Here is a 22,463-nt window from a genome sequence, read left to right on the forward strand (position 1 = left end):
CACCTATTTAAGTGTAATTGTTTTCTGAGTCTTCAGCTGCTGGACTACAGTTTATCTGGAAAGGATTCACGGTGCAGATGTATGTGGCTTCTTCCACACAAGGAGCTGCTTCACGTACATTAGTTGATTAGGTAGAATCTACTGCTGAAGAGGTTCCACAGAATGTTGAAATGACAACAAAAGAGGTCAGCAACTGGCATCTTAAACTTAGCCAATAAAAGGGCGAGAAGGCTTGCTTGGATTGATGTTAATTTTGAGAAAATTCTGCTGTGAATCAAGTGCTGTCAAACAGTGTCGCATGCTACCCTGAAATCTTTTGTAAAAGCAAACATCAATCAATGTGGCAAACTTTGCTGCTGTATATTTTAAGACATTGACTTAGCCAGCCAACCTTCTGAAACCCCCACAGTGGTCAGTTAGCAGCTGTCAACATCAAGATAAGGCCTTGTAACAGTGACAATTTCTATGAAGGCTGCTGACTGTAAGTATACATTATCAATAAAGCATTCTAATTAAGGTATAGATATTGTTCACAAGCAAAATGCATTACACACTTAGTAAACTGCAAAGTCATATAAACATAACTTCATGTACATTGGGAAAGCAAGGAAAAAGGCCTACATTGTATGTGTTGACATCAGCTTTGTTGAAATGATTTAGAATTGAGCCTACATTATCTTTGAGGTATGTTTACTATCTTGGTACATTAACTCAGACCCTCATTTATCTGTAAACCTAATACCTCTGCAATCATTTATTTTGCAAATAGTATTTTTGGTTATATGGATTATTTATAAAAAAGATTCCAAAATGGCTTTTTCTGGATGTATGATATCCTAATTCATTTATAACTTTTTTGTTAGTTGTAATTATGTCTTGCAATCTTACTAACAGGTAACATATTGACAGTCAGCATCATCTAACAATACAAAAATTAAGCAATTCCACTAAAGTAAAAATCTGATGCCTTATATTATATAGCCATTGCTGTATGACTAATTTACAACCCCCCCAAAAAAAACCTTGTTATTTAAACTGAACTTTTCTCTTACGGTGTCTTTGGGCCACTAGAATGCATGTAGTTTGCTTGGGTGTCTATGGCTCAATATCATTTTTTTGCAGTTGTTATTAGTGTACAAGAAAGGACTCCAGCCCAATTTCAAGAGTTAACTTGGGAAAGATTCTCATTAAAGGCCACTTAAATGTTACCCTTAGGCCTTAGGACAGTAATGTTTTGCTGGCTGTTGTCTAGAGGTTTCCCTTGGTTTTGGAGTATGAATAACTGTCTCTACTGAGCTGTTCTATATTGTGAAGCAGGCTTCTTTCGCAGCAAGCAACATGCAATAGAGAGAGAAAATGGATGCTGAAAATATTTATAAATTAGTCACCAAATTGACTTCACATTGTCTTGATTGGTTTTAATTATCATAGCTAAGCCCCTACCCAAGGAAAGAAAATTATACAAGAATATTCATGCTAGAAGATTTAGCTGATAGGCGCAGTTTCAAGACTGTCTGTCACACTGGTATAATTGTGCGGCTGTTAGATGCTTTATCAAGATCTGCTGACGATTAAAGGTTAACTTATTTATAGATGATATATGTGCATAGCTTGCTATCTGTTGCTGGGATAAAGCACCCTGAAAAAAATCACTGCATGAAGAATGGACTTATTTTAGTTCACAATTTCAGATTATTGTCCGGTCCTACGAGGAAGTTATAACAGGCTCTTGAGACAGTTGGTCACGTGACATCCACAGTAGCAAGCAGAGGGATAAAAAAAACGAATAGATACTTATTTTCTCTCTGCTTATGACCAGCTCTATTTCTCTACTCTTACAGAGTTTAGGATCCCTGCTTAGCAAGTGTCCCCTCACAGTGGGCTTGGTCATCCCACATCAATTAGCTTAGTTAAGATCACTGTGCCCATCCGATAACCTGATCAACACAGTCCTTCACTGAGACTTTTATCGCTGGTGATTCTAAGTTATGCCAAGCTGACAACTAAAACTGACTATCACAATGTGATTTTTAGCTATTAATAATATATATATATACACTTATGTGTCTCCCAGTGAACTACTTAATCTTTAATGATTTGAAGGAACCTCTAAAGTCCCAAATAAACTGAATCTCATTGAAGTCACCAAATACGATAAATGTTTGTTAAATAAAAAAATATGCAAGCTAGAAAATAAGCAGTAAAATACAGAATACATTTATGAATAAATGACAATTAGACAAGCTTCTGCCTCTGGAAAGCCTATTGTACTGTGAAGCCACCGAGAGGAAATGAAAAAGAACTAATGAATGAGTTATTGTTTTCTGATTCTAATAACTACAATGGTGAAGGAGAAATGACAGAACAAAGAGATGTGGGCACACAGAAGGCCTGATTTAAGAAGGAAAGCTGAGAGATGCTGAAAGTCCACAGGGAAGAAACTTTTATGAAAAAACAGGAATGTAGTGCCTAGATAATGGAATTAACCCTAAAGAAAGGAGCTAATGCCACTTCCAGTGAAGTGAGGAAAAAAATAATTGTGTAAGAACATGGCTTCTGGTGCATTTCTGAAAGCAAGAATAGCAGGCAACGTGAAAGTCTCATCTTTTCTCTAAAATAAATATGAAGTACAAGGTTCAAGAATGGACAGTTTTAGAAGAAGGTAAAATGGAATAAAACTTGGTAGGTGGAAAGGTTGGAGTGAGCACCAAAGTCCTTAGGAATCTGTACTGTGTCTCAAGCTAGGAAAGAGAAGCTCCATTCAAATCTTACTACTTCAAGCAAGCAGTGCAGAATCAGACTTCTGATTTCCAGACTCTCCATGGCCCACGATAAAATCATTCTTTAAAATCTGAAACATAAAAGCTCTGAGGACATATCCCTCCCCCCAGCTTCTGACAAGTCTTGCTGACTTGTAGCTGTGGTGGGCAAGTTGTGCCCACTTACAGCGATGAGTGCAGCCCACCATCAAAGTATACTTAACACACAATTGGCAAATTTGTAAAACTTTATTTTGTAACTCAACTATGCAGTTCTTGGATGGGAACTTTGTAGATGACACATTTGTGTCACAGTGTCAAAAAAGCTTGTCGTGCAAGCAAGGACAGTCTGTTCTAATTGCATTTGGCACTCTTCAAGTTCCCAGTCTTTGACCTTCTTCCTGATGAACTGTGCTTCATGAGGGTAGAAGCAATGACTCTTTGCATGGCATGGGATCCTGAGTATAAATATTAACTTAAACACTCAATAAATATTCATTTATGAGTACATATAGGTTTTAAATTACATTGTAGAAATAACACCTTTTCTCTTTGTGAACAATTGGTATTTTCCTTCAAAATACAGCTGAAGGACATCTTCAGTGTTTGTTGTCAGCCCTTTCTGCTCCCTTTGTTTTCATAACTCCTGGTACAAATATCTGTATCTGTCACACTGAGATTGTTCCATTGAGAACAATAACCAAGATAGTTTGTACGTGATTCTTCAGAACAGCAAGTGCTTAATGGGTTTAAAAGATGACCTGAAGTGGCTACATTACCTTTCATTTGTATTAAAAGAATAACAAGAGCAAGTATATGGAGTATAGACAGGAAATGGAAGACAGTTCAAGAAAACTTCTTACTTTGTACAAATAAGAAAATACTAACTTAATTATTGTCCCCCAGTGAATTTGTATCTAGGGCTCTGGTAAGTGACACAAAATGTGGGGAAAGCTGTCACATAAGTCTTAATAATTAATTCAAGAATAATGACTTAATAAAAGTAACCTCCAGTAGTGTCACAGGCAACTTATATAAGACATCCTCAAATAAAAGCACAGACATTGATAATCCATATGCATGAGAAAATGAAATTGTGTCTGAAATGCTATGGCACATGATCTTATGATGATTTAACTTAATATAGAAACGGTACTTAAGGATCTGAAGTTAATGACTTATTAACCCTCTCTTCATAAAAATATTTTTACTTATTCTTCCACCAGAAGTGCATTAATGTTTTTGGACTGTGTGATATGCTGCAATTCAAATATTTTAAAATAGTGATAGAAATGTCTATGCATAGACAACAGTGAAAAGTGACTGTATTTTGAATGGTTTTAGGAGACTGACTTTTGCTTCCAGTTTTAGTCAGAGACTGTATTCTTCTTAATTGTATGTGGCATGGGCATATGATCACAAGCATACTGAGTGCATGTAAGAAAATACTACTTTTAAGATTCTTCTTTAGCTGGAGAGATGGCTCAGAGGTTAAGAGGACTTGAGTTCCCAGCATCCCCATCAGGACACTGAGAATTGACTTTCATCCATGGACAGATTCATGATCAGGGTGCACATGCAGCCAACCAACCAGACACACAAATGTTTTGAAAATATAAATAAAAAGTTGAAAAATTCTCTCATACTGGTAAATTCTCAAAATTAAGTTCCATGAGAATTGCAATTTCTAGATTGTTTAGGAACTACATCAGGAGGATCCTTAGTAGTTTTCATGTGAATAATAGATATTAACAACTCTACCATGGTGATTCAATAATAGCTGATATCTGTTAAGATTAAGTCAATGACTTCAATGAAGACTTTTTATATATTTAACAACTGACAATATCATAGGACATTCATTCTGTAAACAGCCTTCTTTAAAAGTGTTTAGAGTAGGAGATGTGACTAGAAACGAGCTATGACTTTTTTTGCCTCCTATGAACAAATGCTATTAGAAAGTTATCATAAACACTCTAATAAAAACTATAATTAACCTCTTAATACTTGTTTCACAATCACAACCTCTGAAATTATTTTCCTCCTCTACATTACTCTTCTAAATATTGCTACTATGTATTAATTATAGAAGTAAAGAGTTTTATTATGACATTTCCATACGTGCATATAATGTGCATTACTCAAAGTCATATCTTTACCATGCACTGAAGATGAACCCTTAGAATTTTTTAGTAGAGGCCAGAATATTTAAAACAAGTTAAGTATGCAAGTCACGGTAGATAGATATCATTTCATCAACTGAAGTAATGCTTAAAAATAAAAGAATATAACTGGTTTTCTTCTTACCCATTATACCAAACACTTAAATGCCCTTTATTGAAAGTAAAGATTTAACATCTTTTTAAAGTCACGAATCTTTCATTCACTATCCAGTTTATCAGGACTAATTGCATGAGGTGTGGGTGCTTAAGTTCTGTTTAAAGTTTTATAGAAGATAATTGAGAATTGAGGTAAATGTTTCCCATTAATCAAATGGTTTTTCCAGATGTTGACTTAATAAACTACTGAATAAGAGAAAGTATATCCAATCAAATGTATAACAGGCCTACACTCTGGGTGAACAAGAAAGAAACACCAGGTCAACAACATTAACATAAAACTTTCTTTGTAGAGTTAGAAAGAACAGCATCCCCCAGTAGAAGTAAGTAGGAGAAAGTAGAAAGCAAAAGTTACACGTTTGAGAATCAGTAGAAACTAAGGTGTGAGAATGGAGAACACTGTTCCAGGGGAGAGTTAGAGCTGAACAGCATGTCAATAAAGGATCTAAAACAGTGTGGTAGAAGGCCTGAATTGAGTGCCAAAATAGAAAAATTCGTGGCATAAATTCAGCTAGATGCCAGAAGCATGGTAATGATGAGAGAAATTGACCTGACTCTTTGGTTTAAGATATTGTTGCAATTATATGTTGAAAAACAGTATCAATGCAGCCATCTCAATTCAAGCAGGAAATAATGACTTCATAATTTCTCACTTTGTATGTGTGCATAAAATAAATGATGCTAACAATTACCTATCAATATTCATAGATCTTGCCTGGAGTCAGATAATTTTGTTGCATTCTCATCTTTTCATAGGATGTGAAACTTCAATTAATGAGTCTATGTTCCTGATTATAATAAAAATGCTATTTATATGCAGCTGATATCCAGACCTTAGAATAAACCAAATTACAAATTAATTCTGACAAACTTCTCAATTTCAAGTATCTATGGTAAAGATTAATGTACATTTTAGGATGTATCATTAAATTGCTTTCTAAAACATCTAATATATTTTATAGTTAAATAATCAGGAGACAATTATGTGAATACTTAAAGAAAGATGATAACTAGGTAATAGTGACAGTAAATAATGTTGATGAAAATTACATTTTATATGGTAACTTAAATGAAATAATATTAAATATGAATGATGGATATTGCAAAAAAGAAGCCCTAATTTTGGTTATTATCTATTATATAAAAACAACCGAGGTCATTTAGCCTTTGACTACTGGGAGCAAAGGAAGAGAAATATGGCTCACTTAGCTATTTCCAGCTTTTATCATAGAACTACGTAATATTAGAAGATCCTTGGGGATGGATATGTTCATACATCCTGGCATCTGGTGCCTACTCAAGCACAAACCATCTCTCTGAGGATTTAAAATTACTTTTAAAGGGTATTAACACAATCCATCATGTGCACGTTGGAATTTTTACTATAATAATATAATAATGTGCTGAATCAGCTCTGCTGACTCTAAGTTCTCTCAAGGAGCTTTATTCTGTTGCACAAGTTCTACTTTGTTGACCAAGATGACCTGGAATAGGGTTAAATGTCTGTTGATAGCAGATTCTTTTTTTATGGTCTAAAATGGGAAATGGTAGGGGCAAATCATTTGTTTATTTATGAGCTTTTGCCATTATCTCAGAAATATACCAGCTAAGAAACACTTTGTATTATTCTGAGACAACAAAATGATTATTAGCACCTACATGAGAAGATGTTTAAATTTTAACATGGATGGAAGCCTTATTTCAATAATTTATACTATCTCTTTTTCTTATAAAACAAAATATTTTCCCTTTAAAATATAAGCTATTCACAATTAATTACAACTCATATTGTTTAATCTAAATCTAATTTTAACTCTAAGATGATTTAGATCTGTTTTGTTTAGATATAGGCAAAAAAAGTTTTCGTATAAAATATATTCCATATGATAAACAAAATAAATAAAGTGTGAATTAATATACACATTAAAAATTAGTTAATAAAGAAATTATAAACATAGTCACAGCAGAGCATATCCCCTAACAAGAAACACTCCCTTAAACTCTGAGACAATGGATTTAACTATTCATCTAATAATGTCATTGTTAGGCAGCTTTTTCTTTCTGTCACAAAACACCTAAAATAAATAACTTGGTAAAGGAAAGATCTATTTGGTCTCCTGATTTGAAATTTTCTCTCTTGTGTCACTTGACTTCATCTTTGAAGTCCTGTGATACAGCAGTAACATGACAGAGCAGCAAGCTCTGTCTCTGGGGTAAAGCTCCTCACCTCATGGTATCTGGAAATCACAGAGAGACGGGGATGAGGAAGGAGCTTATATATGATGCATCTTTCTGGAGCAGCACCCAGGGACCCCCCCCTTCTTCCATCCAGATTCTACCTGTTAGTCTCCCTCCTCAGCCTCCAAGAATTTCATCAAACATGAGTCATTCATGTATTACGTCAAAATTCTAATGATCAGTTCACTTTCCTAAATGTATAAGCCTGAACATTGCACTGGAAACTAAGCCTTTGGCACAGAAGTCATTGTGGGCCATTTCAGATTCAGTCTATAACATTTACTAGTATATATTAATAAGTGTTTCACCACATTAAATTATAACCTCAAATAAATTCTGACAGATTTATAGCTTTCATTATTTGTTAAATATAATTATAATGATCACATGTTAAAATTAGCATCATTATTAATCTTTTACCAATCCATTTATCAATATGTGGAAAAGATCAATTTTCTTTTAGTTTAATCAATTTTTCCATATGAAAAAAATGCAACAGAAGTACTAAACGTGCTCTTTGGGAGAAAAAAATCACTACAGGATCTCTATATATTGCAGAAAATGGGGTAAAGAATTGGGGATGGAGAGAAAGAGAGATAAGAAAGACAGAAGTGGAGAGTGGGAGAGAGGCAGGGGCAGAGAACAGAGAAGCATTATCTGTTGAAAAGGATTCACTAACTTTAAGTAACATGTACAATTATATTAATATACATAATAAAATGAAATTTAGGAAAGAAAAATGGTGAATGATAGAGTAGTGGGTGAAGAAAACAAGAATCCAGATAAAAATGGGAAAGTTAGAGAAGCCATAAAAGAATATGGTATGTAGAATATAATAATTGGATAATGGATGGTGTTATTAGAAGCAAAAGAAGAGAAACCACACTGTAGAAATAAAAGTACTATGCTATAAAATGTTTGTGTGTAGAAATATGGAAGTAGATATTACATTTAAAGAGAAAATATAAAAAATCTTGGAATAGAATGTGAAAACAACAACAAAGGTAGAACAATAAAAATTCACATCATTTTATGGATGTAAACATACATTATTTTCACCCATATGCCTAAATGAATAAACATTAAGACAAAAGAAGCTTCATCTACTAGCAAGTAAAATGTATTCTTATAGCAAAATCTTTGTTCAACATAATAATACAATATATCATTTCAATGCAGTTGATTTTTTTAAATTATCTCTATTAAATATGGATAGCTTCATCAAATGATAAAAAATTTATACTCTGAGTTTAAAGCCTGCCTCTGTATTTTCTTGTTACATTACATAGGGAAAAATCACTTAAGTCCTATAACTATTCTCATCTGCAATGTGGGATAATTGCAGTAAGCACTTTATAGATCCCTGAGAAGATTCATTCCTTGTATGCACAAGGCCTTAACATACATTTTACTGTATCAATACTATTATCATCATTACTTAACATTTTTGTATACAACACACAAAATTAAAAAGATGTGTTAAATGATGAAATAAAAAAGCTATGTATTTTATGTTGAATACTTCAGAAGGAAAATAAGACTTAGATGAAAATAAATGTGATTTCATTTTAAAGAAAAAAATACTAAATGATTATATAAGTCAAAATGAAGGTCAAATTAGTGTGTGGGCCATTTAGCACATGAATAAATGCTGCTGACTGTCTACTGCTGTTGTGATGAATAGCAAATGACAACAAACTGGGCTTGAAACAGGATTGATGTATTACCTTACAGTTCTGGAAATGAAACCAAAATAAATATTAAAATACTGTGGTGCTAAAATCAAGATAGCATCTTTCTGGGGATTCTGGGAAAAATCTATTCTCTTGTGTCTTCTTGCTCATATTCTTTGACTGGGAGATATCGTCTCTCTTCTGTAGGAGATAACATCCTTAACAAGCCTGTCTTCTCTCCTGAATAAAATGTCTTTTGCTGTTGGTCCATATAAGTGTGACTCCATTTAGATCCCACTGAGATTATCTAGGACAGCCTGTCCACCTCAGAAACATTAGCCTTCACTGCAAAGTCATTTTGAGAATATAAGGTAACATTTAGTTTCCAGGAAATAGAATGTTGTTATCTCTAGATCACACCATGACAAGATAAGAAATAGAAGGAGAGAGAAAGACACTACAATGTTCTGCAAGACTTAATTTTAAATATTTATAAATGTTTGGTCAAGGAGAAACAAACTTGAAGCAGATACAAATAGACAATATAAAATTCCATTGTTATTTTAGGTGTTTTAAATGTATATCTACGTTTGAAAGGACAGACAACAATAGAGAATCCTCTATGGTCTTCAAGTGGGAATAAAGGACAACGATGGAATGAGGCTCATGTTAATATATATCCAATTACTTCATTTCAGGTAAGAAATAACTTTGCTTATATTGCTGTGTATGGAATACAACACTAAATACATATCCTAAAGAAGCAGTAAATAAGATGTTAATAATAAGAAATTCTGTACAAAACAAATAAAAATCACATATTTTAGTTTCTCTTCAATTTGAAAACCTATTTTATGAAGCCAAATGTGTTTTTATTAGCATCCATGAAATAGCATATAGAAAAATAATCTATAGAAACAGTAGGTATTGCATGGCATAATAGTACATGCCTATAATCCCAGCACTTGAGTCTAGCCTGGTCTGCAAAGCATGTTCTAAGACAACCAGGCCTACACAGAGAAACTCATCTCTGGAAATAACAAAACAAATCAAGGTATTTGCATAATCATCCATTTCCATAGAATCACTTGCATTTATTTTATTCTTTATAGAAAATAATCCATATTTTCACACTAACAAAACTGGGTATCGATACTCTGTCAATTTATGAAATAATTATTGATGGAATTTCAAATACATTTTCCACCTCAGTCATTTATAACTTCAATCAAAATCAGAATTTTTAAACAAATTATTTTTCTTTCGGTTTGAAGTAAATTTCAGTTAAATACCAAAATGTGATTTATAAAGATATCAAAAAAATTAATGATGGTAATCAAAATAAGAAACTTTAGCCAGGCAGTTATGGCACACACCTTTAATCCGGGCACTCAGGAGGCAGAGGCAGGTGGATCTATGTGAGTTCAAGGCCAGTCTGGTCTACAAAGCTACACAGAGAAACTTTGTCTTGAAAAACCCAAAGAAAGAAAGGAAGAAAGAAAGAAAGAAAGAAAGAAAGAAAGAAAGAAAGAGAGAGAGAGAGAAATAAGAAGCTTTAAGAATCATTGTAAAAGATCGAATACCTACAAGCTAGTTTAATAAAGTTGGCAGCATAGCTTTTGTGATTTAAGTAACTATACCAGCATATGTATATAAATGCATATGTTCACCTACCTACATTTTCATATATTTCTACCCAACATATACAGAAGTATTTTTGTTTCTTTAAAATAACATATCTTTAAAATCTACTCACTTTTAAAGCAGTCTAGTTTTGTTCTTATTTTGAAAAGACTCAAATCCACTCAATGATATTATGCATGAATATCATGGCATGCATTTAAGAGTACAGAGAATCAGATTGATCCAATTATGCAATCTTTTCATTGGCAGAGCCTCTTTTGTCATAATTTGGACAGTTATGACTGAGAGGTCTAAGTTGATAAAATGAATAAATTTCTTCACAAGAGTAGAGTGTAAGGAAATTATTAAAACTACTTGCACTCATATCTATGAATGCAACAGAATCATTTTGAATCTGTGAAGAATAATACAATTGTAAAAATTGAAAAAACTTAAAATGGGAAGACAGGATTGGAAGTACAACTAATATTAAAGTGTGTGTGTGTACATTGAAGATTATTTTTCTAAAAATATTGATGTTTCTCTCTATATGTTTTGCTTTCTATATGAGCTACCTCTTCATCACAAATGATTAAATTAAACACATACACAAGAAGGATTTAAATTATAGTATTGTTACAATCAAGACAATCTTTCACAATCAAGATAATCCTTTACAATCAAGACAATCCTTTATTGACATTATATCAATTTGATAAACATCTATTAAATACCTCTAGGACAGTCCTTTATTTCTTTAGATATTAGTTGAAAAAATTTGAGCTTCTGCCTTCTGTCATATTGGTAGGCATAAAAATTTACTAGAATTCTTGTAAGAGATTCTGGGAGCTAACTGGTACACAGGAAGGAGAGAGATCTCAGGCTATACTTATAGATGAGCAGGAGCAGAACACTTTTCATGGATGGAATCTTGGAAGCAGACATTATTGACTAAGAATATTTGGCTTACAAAGTGTTGAATAATGCATGAACTTCAGATTGGTTTAGATTGAAAAAAGGGAGGGGGGGAGATTAGATTCAGGGACATACATGATTATTTCTGTCTTAAACCTGTTCATAAAAATACCTGAGAACAAAAACCTTTTAAAGATATGGGAGAAATTGTTGGAATTACCAGTTTTGAAGTTTTGAAGACAAAAGTATGTCTGAATCAAACTCTTACTGAAAATTGAAAATAGTTGATATTACCAAGGGAAGTTTTGCATACTGAAATAAGAAAAATCAATAATGCAACCATACCAAACCGTTCACTAAGAGGAACTGTGACAGGCATACTCCTCCTAAGTATTATCTTAGAGAAAAACAAGAATTCATAGAATTTAAAAGTAAGATAAATAAAGGGAAACAAACTCAGTTTAGAAAAGAAGTAAATTACTGGTAGAATGTCCTGTCTTGTAACACAATTTGTAAAATCTTTCTTTCATGAGAAATTGAACTTCTAAATCTTAAAATGAATACTTTTTTGGTAATTTATATAAGGTAATTGACAAGTTTAGGTTTTAGTTAAGTCACAGAGATACAAGTTATATTTTATACGGGATAAAGTATTCACTAGAAAATTCTTTTTCAATGTTCAGTTTTCTTTAATGACCCCTATCTGCATGAAGGGTGGGTCCAGGCAGCTAAAACATGTTTAGTTGAAAATCTTGTCTTGATTGACTGCTTTGCCCATATGCTAGAACATCCCCTTCCCGGAAAAGTACTACATGGGTCCAGGATCCACCACGTGTATTATTCGTAGTCCACCTGAAAATTTGGACTCAGCAGAAAGACAGGCTCTTGGCCTTAGAGGACCCAACCTCCAGAAATGGAGCTGCTGTAGTTGATTCCAAAGAGGGTGACACTAGCAAAAGCCTTCTTCCTCAGTTTGTCCAATCGCTGGAGCATTCCAGTGATGTGATTGCAACTTATGAAGGCCTGGGTAAGCTCTTCAGGGAAGTGGTACTTGGGTACCCATAAGGGCCAGCCATCCTTATCAAAATGCTCCCCCAAATATGCCAAAACCACAGAAAGGGTGTCCTCATTGGAGTACTTAATGCTTAAATTCATCGAACAGGAAGGTATCCTTGGGCACATAAGCTAAGGGGCCCTTGGCCTTGGGCTCAGCTGCCAGTGCCTACTCAAATTCACCCATATTCTCAGAAGCTGAGGAAGCTGCCTCTTTTCAGCCTGGGGCTTTTCTTTTTATTCCTATGAACCCTTTTCTTTCCCTAGGATATCCTTTTTTAGGCTGGCTCTCTGCAAACTTCTTAGCATCAGACTGGGCCATCTTCTCACCCAGTTTCCCTTCCCCCAAGAGAGCCCCGAAATGGGTCTGGTTAATGCAGATAAGAAACCAGCCTTTGGTACTGGGGTAGGCCAGGGAGAAAGAAGGCTCTGAGCCCTACTGACAGAGCCACAGCGGACAATTGTGATATCAGCCAGTGAAAGTAGCTTACCACCATGGGAACAACGTCTCCCTTTCAAGAGAGCATCCAGCAGTCTTATCTCCTCTTGTGCATTTTTCAGTGGCCTGTTTCTGGGGTGCAATGACTTGGCCGAAGTGGAAGTGGGTGGTACAGAAAGCACGCAGACCTGATTCCCAATGTATTGAGTGGCGAAGGCCTTCCAGTTTTCAGAATAGTTGTACAGGGTCCCAGCCACTATGGTAATTCTACAGAGAGGGGGCTGAGAAATTTACATGAAAGCACAAGGAAATTAGAAAAAAGAAATAAATAACTGTCTTGACTAAACCCTCTTCAATATTCAGAGTTAATTGAATTGCCTGCAGGAAAATATTAAATTACAATATGATTTATTCAAATAGACCTTTTCATCTATCAGTTTTTCATGTTAAGGGAAGTACAGAGTTTGCTTTTTAGATAATGTTTTGCAAGAAAATTTAGTTCATTATCCAAGAGGCAGTATGGAGACCATAGATAGCGGTTGCCCTCGAAACATGAGTGCTAAGGAGAATCTCACACGGGCAAAAAATGGAAGGCAGAGCACCAGGTCTGAGGTTAAAGTCCCAGGCTTCCAGAGTTAACTCCCTTTTCCTTCTGGTTTGGCCAATCTCAGTCCACTGGGCCTGGTTTCTCACAACTGTTGGTTAAAAGAAGGAAATTCGGGATCTTCTGTCACCAGAAATTGAAGGGGTGGTTTAAATTCACAAAAGAAGTCATGAAAAGAACCCATGAAAATGTGTTTCTGCAGCTGCAGAGATCTGGGTAAAATTCACAGAAACACATAAAAAGGAATATACAGAGAGCTATTCAAGAGTGTTAAAATTAATGAAACTTTCTTCATAGTAGTCTATGTAAGCCTTGGAGAAATTCTCCCATACTAAGCTCTACTTCTGCTATAGAAGGCAGTTGTGGTTTGTTTAGTTGGTTCTCAATGTACTTTCTATACTTTGTTTTCCTTGGACATTTTCATAGATTTATAGCACTGGAAAGTCCCTACTTTCATCTGCTATCAGTTTTGATTGGCCTCAAGGACTTCATTTGACATTCTTGAAGTGTGGGTCTGTTGAGGATGGATTCTTTTCACCTTCTGTACTTTTAAAAAATTGTCTTGTTCACCTTCATTTTTCAAAAAAAAAATTGTTTCCTCTAGGCATAGCTTAGTGGTTTTTCTTTTAGAATTTTCAGGATGTCCTCTATCTCTGTATTCTTTCCAAGTAAGAATCTTAGGCTGCACACTCATTTATTCTTCTCTCTATTGTACAAGCTTCCTTCTCCAACATCATTTAAGATTTTTCTTCTTATTGCTGGTTGTGAGAACTTAGATTCTGATACGGTTCGGTGTGTCCTTTTTCTGTGTACTCAGAATTTACTGAACTTCCTGGTCCTGTGGGTTCATCATGTGAAAATTGAGGACTATCTGGCTGGTTTCTTCACATTTCTTTGCTCACATTCTATCCTTTCAGACTTACCTTTGAACATTTGTGTTTGTTTTCTTTTCGTGTGGGGGTTGCAAATTTAGAGACAGGGTTTCTTAGCATAGCCTCAGCTGTCCTAGAACTGGCTCTGTAGACCAGGCTATACTCAACTCAGAGCTCTGCCTGCTGCTACCTCTACTTGCCCGTGAGCTGGGATTAAAGGAATACAGTACCACTGTCGAGCTTTGTCTGATTTAGAATAGCTTATATTCTGCCTATATATTTAACAATCTTTTTAAATTTAGTCTCCTTCATTGAATTTTTCATCTGAGAAAGTGGGCATTTCATCTCTGTAACTTTAATGTTAGACTTTTCATAAAATATTTTTCCTTTCTCTAGTCAATGCCTTAAGCCCATGAAGCCAAATCACCATTAACTATTTGGAGTCACTATCTGCTCATACACATCTATTTCAATTCTTGGATGGTTTTAATAGATGGATTCTTCTTATCTTTATGGGTCATTGTATTCTTCTTTGAAAATCTAGTAATTATGAATTTTAACTTAGTGGATACTGGATTTTTGTAAATTTTTGTAAATAGTGTGAAGCATTTATAATGATGTGCTTAAGTGACTTAGAAACAATCTATACATTTTAAGGTGTAGTATGAAAAATAAATGACCCAGAGACTGAAATTGGCGCTCAAGCTTCAAGATGAAGATCAGAAAAGCAAAAAAGCCAGCCACTACCTTTTACCTTTAGCTCAGGTTGAAAGGGCTGATCCATGAGCTCTTCATGAAGCCTTAGACTACTGCCTCTCTTCAGCATGGCTGGATAGAATCCAGAGACTATCTCAAAATGCAGTCTGAGACACTGGGGTCCTATCTTTTATGTACCTCTCTAGGGATGAGACTAAAAGCATGTGATCCCAGGTGCTGAGAACAGCTTTGTGTGAGCTGTTTCTCTTTAGGACTGTATCGATTGCGAATACTTTAGTGTGTCCTTGAACTAACAGAGATCTGTCTACCTCTGCCTCCCAAATGGTGCAATTAAAGGTGTGTACCACCACTGCCTGATCACCATAGCTTGTGGCTGACTTTGCTTTCTGAATCCTCAGGCAAGCTTTAAAAAATCAGAAAAAAAAATTATCACCACATTAAGGATTTAAGATTATTAAAGAAAACCATTTTTCTTCCCCTACCTTCCTCTCTCTATTTCTCTCTCCTTCTTTAAGTTCTCTTTGTCTTCCTCTCTAATTCCCCCATATGCTCACTCTCTTTTAGTATTTTCTGGTATTTTTATGCCTGACCATGTTTACTTTATTGTTTTCTTCCTATAGTGCTTAAGAAATACATCACTAAATCCAAATCTAAATTGATCTAAGTCAATCTTATGAGTATAACTTGAGGAACAAATGTATCAAAACCAGACATGGTTAGATGAAGCAAAAGTTTATATCATAGTTTAAAGGACATTCACATATATAAAAAAGGAAGATAGAAGCCGGGCGTTGGTGGCACATGCCTTTAATCCCAGCACTCGGGAGGTAGAGGCAGGCAGATCTCTGTGAGCTCGAGGCCAGCCTGGTCTTCAGAGTGAGTGCCAGGATAGGGTCCAAAGCTACACAGAGAAACCCTGTCTCGAAAAAAAACCAAACAAAAAAAAAAGGAAGATAGAAAGAGAGAAAGGAAGAAAGAAAGAGAGAAAGAAAGAAGGCAACCTCTCTAGCTGCCTATTTCTGTGGGTGTTCCCAATTCAATCTTTTCTGGTCAGATTTTTTCTACCAGATTTCAAACTGGTTCAGATTACGTTGCCTGAAAACTCTACACAGGGCAAGAATTGAGTGGCTTGATTTACATTTCTCATGTATCTATGTTGGTTTTTTTATGATTATCATCATTACTATACCAGGGTTTGATGCTCTATGCCCCCCAAACCTTTGTTTAGACTATTTCATTAAATAATTTGTGTTTTTCAAATGGAGCTTTGTTTGGGGTGGAAACCATCTGAAGGTAAAATTTATGGACCAGTGTATTTTAGTTAAACTACCTGTGAGACATCAAGATGAGTAATAATTTTTAATTATGACATTTCTGTTCATTTCACAATGTATTTTTAGATCTATTGACTACAATGTTTATTTGATTAAAATGTTTATTTCATTTCATTATTCTTAATGGTGCAAGGAAACTACTCATACCCTGATATATTGTACTCTTTTAATTTGTTTCATTTTTCTTTATTGTTACTTAGAGTTATTTCAAATTGAAAGTTTTTACTCTGAAATAATTTATATAAAATGAAGAGCTTTAAAATACTTTCTATTATGTCATGCCTAGCAAAAAACATTGTAACAACAATAGATACAAATATAATGTCATAAATGAAACTGTAAAATGTTATGTCATTCAAGCATATATCATTTGAAAATATTTCTAAGTCAATTAGAGAGCATGATATTCTCTTTTCTTTTGGAGTAGTAAATTAAATATGAGTGGTGTTGAGTGCATCTTTCACTAAGATTTATGTAGTTTTATTTGATTGAAACTTTAATCAAGTTTATCTAAAAACTCTTACAGCATACACACTTGCCTGTTCTGTTGAGCATCTTCAGTCAGGTTGATGAGTGAAAATAAAATTGTACTGTAGATCAAATAAAGGTTTTGTTATATGGAAATTTCTTAATGGGATTTTTCATAGAATTAATTTAGCACCATCAGTGTTTGTAATGCTTATATATTTTGATAACATATTTCCTATATTTGAAAGGACTAGAGCAAAACTTACAAAAGTGTAAAATCAATACAATTTTAACCCTATAAAGTATGGGTGTACTTCATACACCACGTAGCAAGGAAAATAACTTACTTCTCTTGTTAATAGTGTACTTTGTTTATAATGCAATCTATATTTTCCAGGAATCATGTATAAAGAGACATTATGAAGCAACACCATTTATAGTTCATTGGTTTGGCCAAAGGCAATTAAAAATCTTTTACTCTTGAATCCTCATTTAAATATTTGGAAGCAGATTTCAAAGAAACTTAAATTAAATAATTATTACTAAATGATGAGCATGTTCTTCTCAATGTGACTTTGCCGTCTAATCATGAAAATTATCTGGAAAGTATCACTGTCACTAGCAGACATATTTTCATGCAGTTCTATATCTGGCAGGTAGGTCAGGTTCCAGGAGGAACAAAAATGTAATGGTAAAATGATTCCTAATGATGTTCTGCTATATTCATAGATCAGTCGCTTGTCCAGCCATCACATATCTTTTATAATGACTGGGCAACATTCAGTTAATTTATTGAATAAATAAATTAATATATCATTAATTATAGATAAGTCTATTAATATCATGATATTTTTCAGTGATATTCATAGCCATTTCTCAAACTACAGCCTTAAACTTCTACACTTCTCTCCATGGTAATAATCAGGAAGAATCTGTCTTTTGTCAGAAAGAAAATGCCTGTGAACATTTGCAAAAACTACCTTGTATAATGAAGTCAATATATGATGATGTTGTAATATTTGATCCTTTAACAGCTTTTATTCACAAGCTCTACACATAGCTCTTCTTTACCTACTGAAAATGGCATTTACACACAAATCTAATGGTTTTATCTATTTGCCTCCGTTTTCAAATGCATATGCTTTTTAAGAGCTGTGTTCATCAGAAACTGTTCATCTATTACTTGAAACAAGTGTGTGTGTGTGATGTCATTTCAAAGCAGAACCCCCTTCCACCATTTTAAAGTTCCATTAAAGTTATCCACCTAGAGTTAATTAATTAAAAATATTTTAAGTATGTGGGTGTTTGCCTACATGTAAGTCTGTTCCCCCTATGTCTACCTTCCACCAGTGGAGGCCAGAAGAATACATAGAATGCATTGGAGTTGTACAAGGTTATAAGCTGCCATATGAGTGCTGAGAGGTGAACCTCACTTCTCTGTATTGAATGCAGAAAATATGGAAACATTTAAATTTTAAAATCATCTCTTCAGTTGAGGGAAATAGTTTAAATAATGTCAACATGGACATGCAGGAAGAGCAAGTTTTACATAATTTTCTTTTTCAGGAAAAGCTAAGCCTTGACACTGCTCCTGATAGCTACATGTCATTAACTCCTTCAAATACATTAAACAAAATTCACCACAAAAGTACATAATAAAAATATTTTTAACATTGTGATGAAATAGCAGTCAGAATAGAATAATAATGAACCCACAATAATGGAACATTACAGCTTTTTAAACCGAGATACCTTTTTGCTCAGAGTGAATGTAATTGTTGGAGTACATTGCAATTCATTCATATCTTCCTAGTTAAAACACATAAAATTCAGTGTTTCATTATTGTCTCTGTTATATACATGAAAGTTGCCTGCAAAGACATGTTTTATAAAGGCTTGAACTATCAAACATGACATATTCTTTGAATTAAATATCTAAACGTTTTACTTCTGTAATCTACCTTTTCTTAGAAAATATAACTATCTCCAAGATCTTGACTTGATGTCACTAATGAGTCTACTATGATCTACCTATTTTAATTTGAAGTTAGATTTGAGTGTATAAATAGAACAATGTGATAAATGATTCTTATGAAAACTAAGCAGTTCAAAAACAGTCTCTATCTTTTCAGTGGCATACTACAATAAAAACTAAAAACAAGCAACTAGGACAATGTAGGTGGAATGCCAAAGTGGATGTGGGAAAGGCCAGAAAGCTTCAATCCTGCACAGAGAACTGCCCACAACTGAGGAGCAGGAGTGGTGGTCTTCTCTGTGATAATCATACAAATTTGTTGCCCAAGGCCAAATGAACAGTCCTTAAAAAGTGCATACAAGCAGGCTATATTTAGAAGTATTTAGAAGTGTGTGTGTGTGTGTGTGTGTGTGTGTGTGTGTGTTCGAAAACAGTTATTGAAAGAAGAGAACATGAATATGAAGAAGAATGGAGAGGAGTATATGAGAAGTTTTGAAGAGTGAAAAAAGAAGAAATGTTGTAATACTATTATAATCTTAAAAACAAAAGTAAGCAAGTAACCGTGCCCTAGAAGAGCTTTCTGACACTATAATATCTCTCACCCCACTGGATTGGATTTCCAATAATTACAATATTACAAATAAATATTAAAAACACCTTCTGTGTAACAATAGGTTTGTCAGAAAGTATTTTTATCATACAAATAAATGACAACTAATTCCCTGATTTAATTCTATAGACTGCCTAGTACTCATGCTAGGTTTCTATAGAAAGAAATCAACTTAATGGCCATCAGTGTTGTCAGTGGTTATAAAAGTCGGTGAAACTAACAAATCTTCAAATTATCCAACTTTTATTACCATTCCACTAATTCAGTATCTTGAAGGGATGAAATGATCCTGTAAGGAATTGTTCTAGGTATAGAAAGCCCTTTTGGTAAAGGGTGGTTTAATTTTTGTTGCTTTGTAAATTAAACATGTAATGAAACACTTTGCCAGTGGGCAGATAGCACACAACTTAAATTATTTTAGATAATTTCTCCCCATAACTCTCTTGTAATCTAACCAAAGGGGAAAAAAACAGGTGTCTTTCACATCTCTCCTGATTCAAGAATTATATCTTCAATGTAAGCTTAGATCTGTCTTTGCAACTTTGATCCAACTATAGAGGAAGACGAGAAGAAGAGAAAATAAATTAATAATTATCAAAATAATTGAACCAGTAGGAGCCATCAGTATTACAAGGCAATGACTACAGAGACTTGTAGAGTGATGGACCATTGAAATGTGGCTTCTCAGGGAAGCAGCTACAAAGAGCTCACAGATGATTTTGAGAATCTGTTCAGTTTTGCCTTTTATTTTTAAGTATAAGGATATTGGCTCATGTTAACTCCAGACTACAGATAATGAGAATTTACTAAGTGAACACTGTAAAATAGTTTAAGGAAAATTTGATGATCTCATGAAACTATTAACTTTCATGAGCTAAGAGAACCTGAATACTACTAAGACTCTTGCTCACACATTCTTTATAATGAAAACTTTGATTCCAAGTTCAATGTTTAAATCTTAAGTGATTCCAACTTCCAAGTTATATCCCACATGTAGGGCATCTTACCTAACCGCTAGTGGACTCTTCTCTCTCACATCACTTCATCATACAGAGCATATAGGAATGCAGTTTCCTTGTCTTCTTTATGGCTCCATTGCAAGCCCTATATCTTCCTCCATAAACATTAGGTGACCTTCTGTTCCTATCACAGTCTATTCAAAGTTAAATTATGAGTAATTGAGAATAATTCTGCAAGAAAAGTCTATAAACAATTATAGATAGTTAATTATTATACCAAAATTCCCCAGCTAGAACACTTCTCTATTTCTGACCAACAAAAATCTATATAACACTATATTCAAGTATTTATAATACATAAAATAAAAATCTATTCTCATGACAGCACAGTTTCTTAATCCAACAAAATATGGTTGCTTTATCGAAAGTTTGTGGGGGACTAAACTAATTTTCAAGGAGACTCTCAGAGCTGGTTTAAGATGACACGTTGTTCCTGTTATCATCAGCAAAGAGTCAGCATCCATAATGAAAGAGAGGTGTGGCTGAGGAAATTTTGATTTATTCTATCATTGATTCCATATCAGCTAAGAGTGTGTTATCAAAGGTCACCCAAAATACTTCCATCACTGCCTCTTTACAGTCATCTCCCAGATAGTTTCATACGTAACATTCTAACACCAGTAGATTCTTATTTCAAAGCATAGAAATTAGTCTTTTCTGCCCTTTGACTTGAAGACTCAAAATTCTTTTTTTGGGGGGAGAGGGGGTTCGAGAGAGGGTTTCTCTGTGACTTTGGAGGCTGTTCTGGAACTCACTTAGGCTGGCCTCGAACTCACAGAGATCCACCTTCCTCTGCCTCCTGAGTTCTGGGATTAAAGGGGTGTGCCACAAACGCCCTGCTGAAGATTCAAAATTCTTAAACTGAAAACTTGGATCTGAGTGTTTGAACTTTAGCTTGCCATCTTGCTTTCTCTTCAGTGATCCAGGTTATTAGAGATGTTTTTTCCAGAGATAGTATTGCAGTTTTAATTATCATAAATAAATAATAAGGATAAAAAGGAAACAATATTTTAAAACTAAATCTGTTAATTAAGACTTATTAAAACATTTCCTTACTAAATTGTAAAGACTCTGTCTACCAGGCTGCCTCTAACTGAAGGGCAAGGAATTAAGAAAAAGCTTGAAACTAATGTCTTGGCTTAAAAACTGGAGATTTCCATTGATAAAATTATCATAGCATATTGAAAAATATTGACCAGCTTTGCACAGATAGCCTAAGCATTCTAAGAATAATCCTACCTTCAATTAACTGTTTTCAAAATGAACCAAAAACAAACCTTTCTTGCTGCTCAAAATACATTTTCACCCTCAAACAACACTAAAATAACATTATTTAATAAAATGCATACAAAAGTATTATCTTACACTAGAGTTATTTATTGAATTATTGTTTCTTTGGAAAGATCATTTAATATTTTATTTTAAAATTTTGAGGCTATAACCACTAAATACATTGGTTATGTTTTGGTACCTAAAGTCTTTTTCTTCCCTCTGGAAAAAAAGAGAGGGCTTGAATACTAATAAGATAATTCTAAAGTTCTTGTCTCCTTCAATAGTCAAATTTTGTTATCATAGCTGGAATTTATGGATTTATTTCATATCACTTATCTATTCTCCCAATACTCATTTATTGAGCCTTCATGCTCGACTACTGTAAGTACTGGAAATTCAAAGGCTTTTCACTAGATTCAAATTTATGAATTTGTACTCATAAATATCAAGTTTTAAACATAGAATTTCAAAATAAAACCAAAGCAGGAAGTCAAGAAGTGAGTACAAAAAGCACAAGGAACCTGTGCTGTGTACCTGCACAGCATCAAAGTGT

General features: G+C 34.1%; 1 protein-coding gene and 1 pseudogene across 1 annotated transcript in view; one reads left to right on the top strand and one right to left on the bottom strand.

Moving 5' to 3' along the window:
* The window catches only part of Mdga2 (MAM domain containing glycosylphosphatidylinositol anchor 2), a 414,938-nt gene that overhangs the window by 388,097 nt on the left and 4,378 nt on the right, over nucleotides 1-22,463 (top strand). Inside the window, exon 15 of the mRNA XM_027416516.2 lies at nucleotides 9,577-9,707. Within this exon, the coding sequence (XP_027272317.2) occupies nucleotides 9,577-9,707 (131 nt within the window). The remainder of the gene's footprint in view (nucleotides 1-9,576; nucleotides 9,708-22,463) is intronic.
* On the bottom strand, nucleotides 12,287-14,635 carry LOC113835812 (annotated as a pseudogene).

This window comes from Cricetulus griseus, chromosome 5, assembly GCF_003668045.3.
Source record: "Cricetulus griseus strain 17A/GY chromosome 5, alternate assembly CriGri-PICRH-1.0, whole genome shotgun sequence".
Classification (NCBI taxonomy): Eukaryota; Metazoa; Chordata; class Mammalia; order Rodentia; family Cricetidae; genus Cricetulus; species Cricetulus griseus.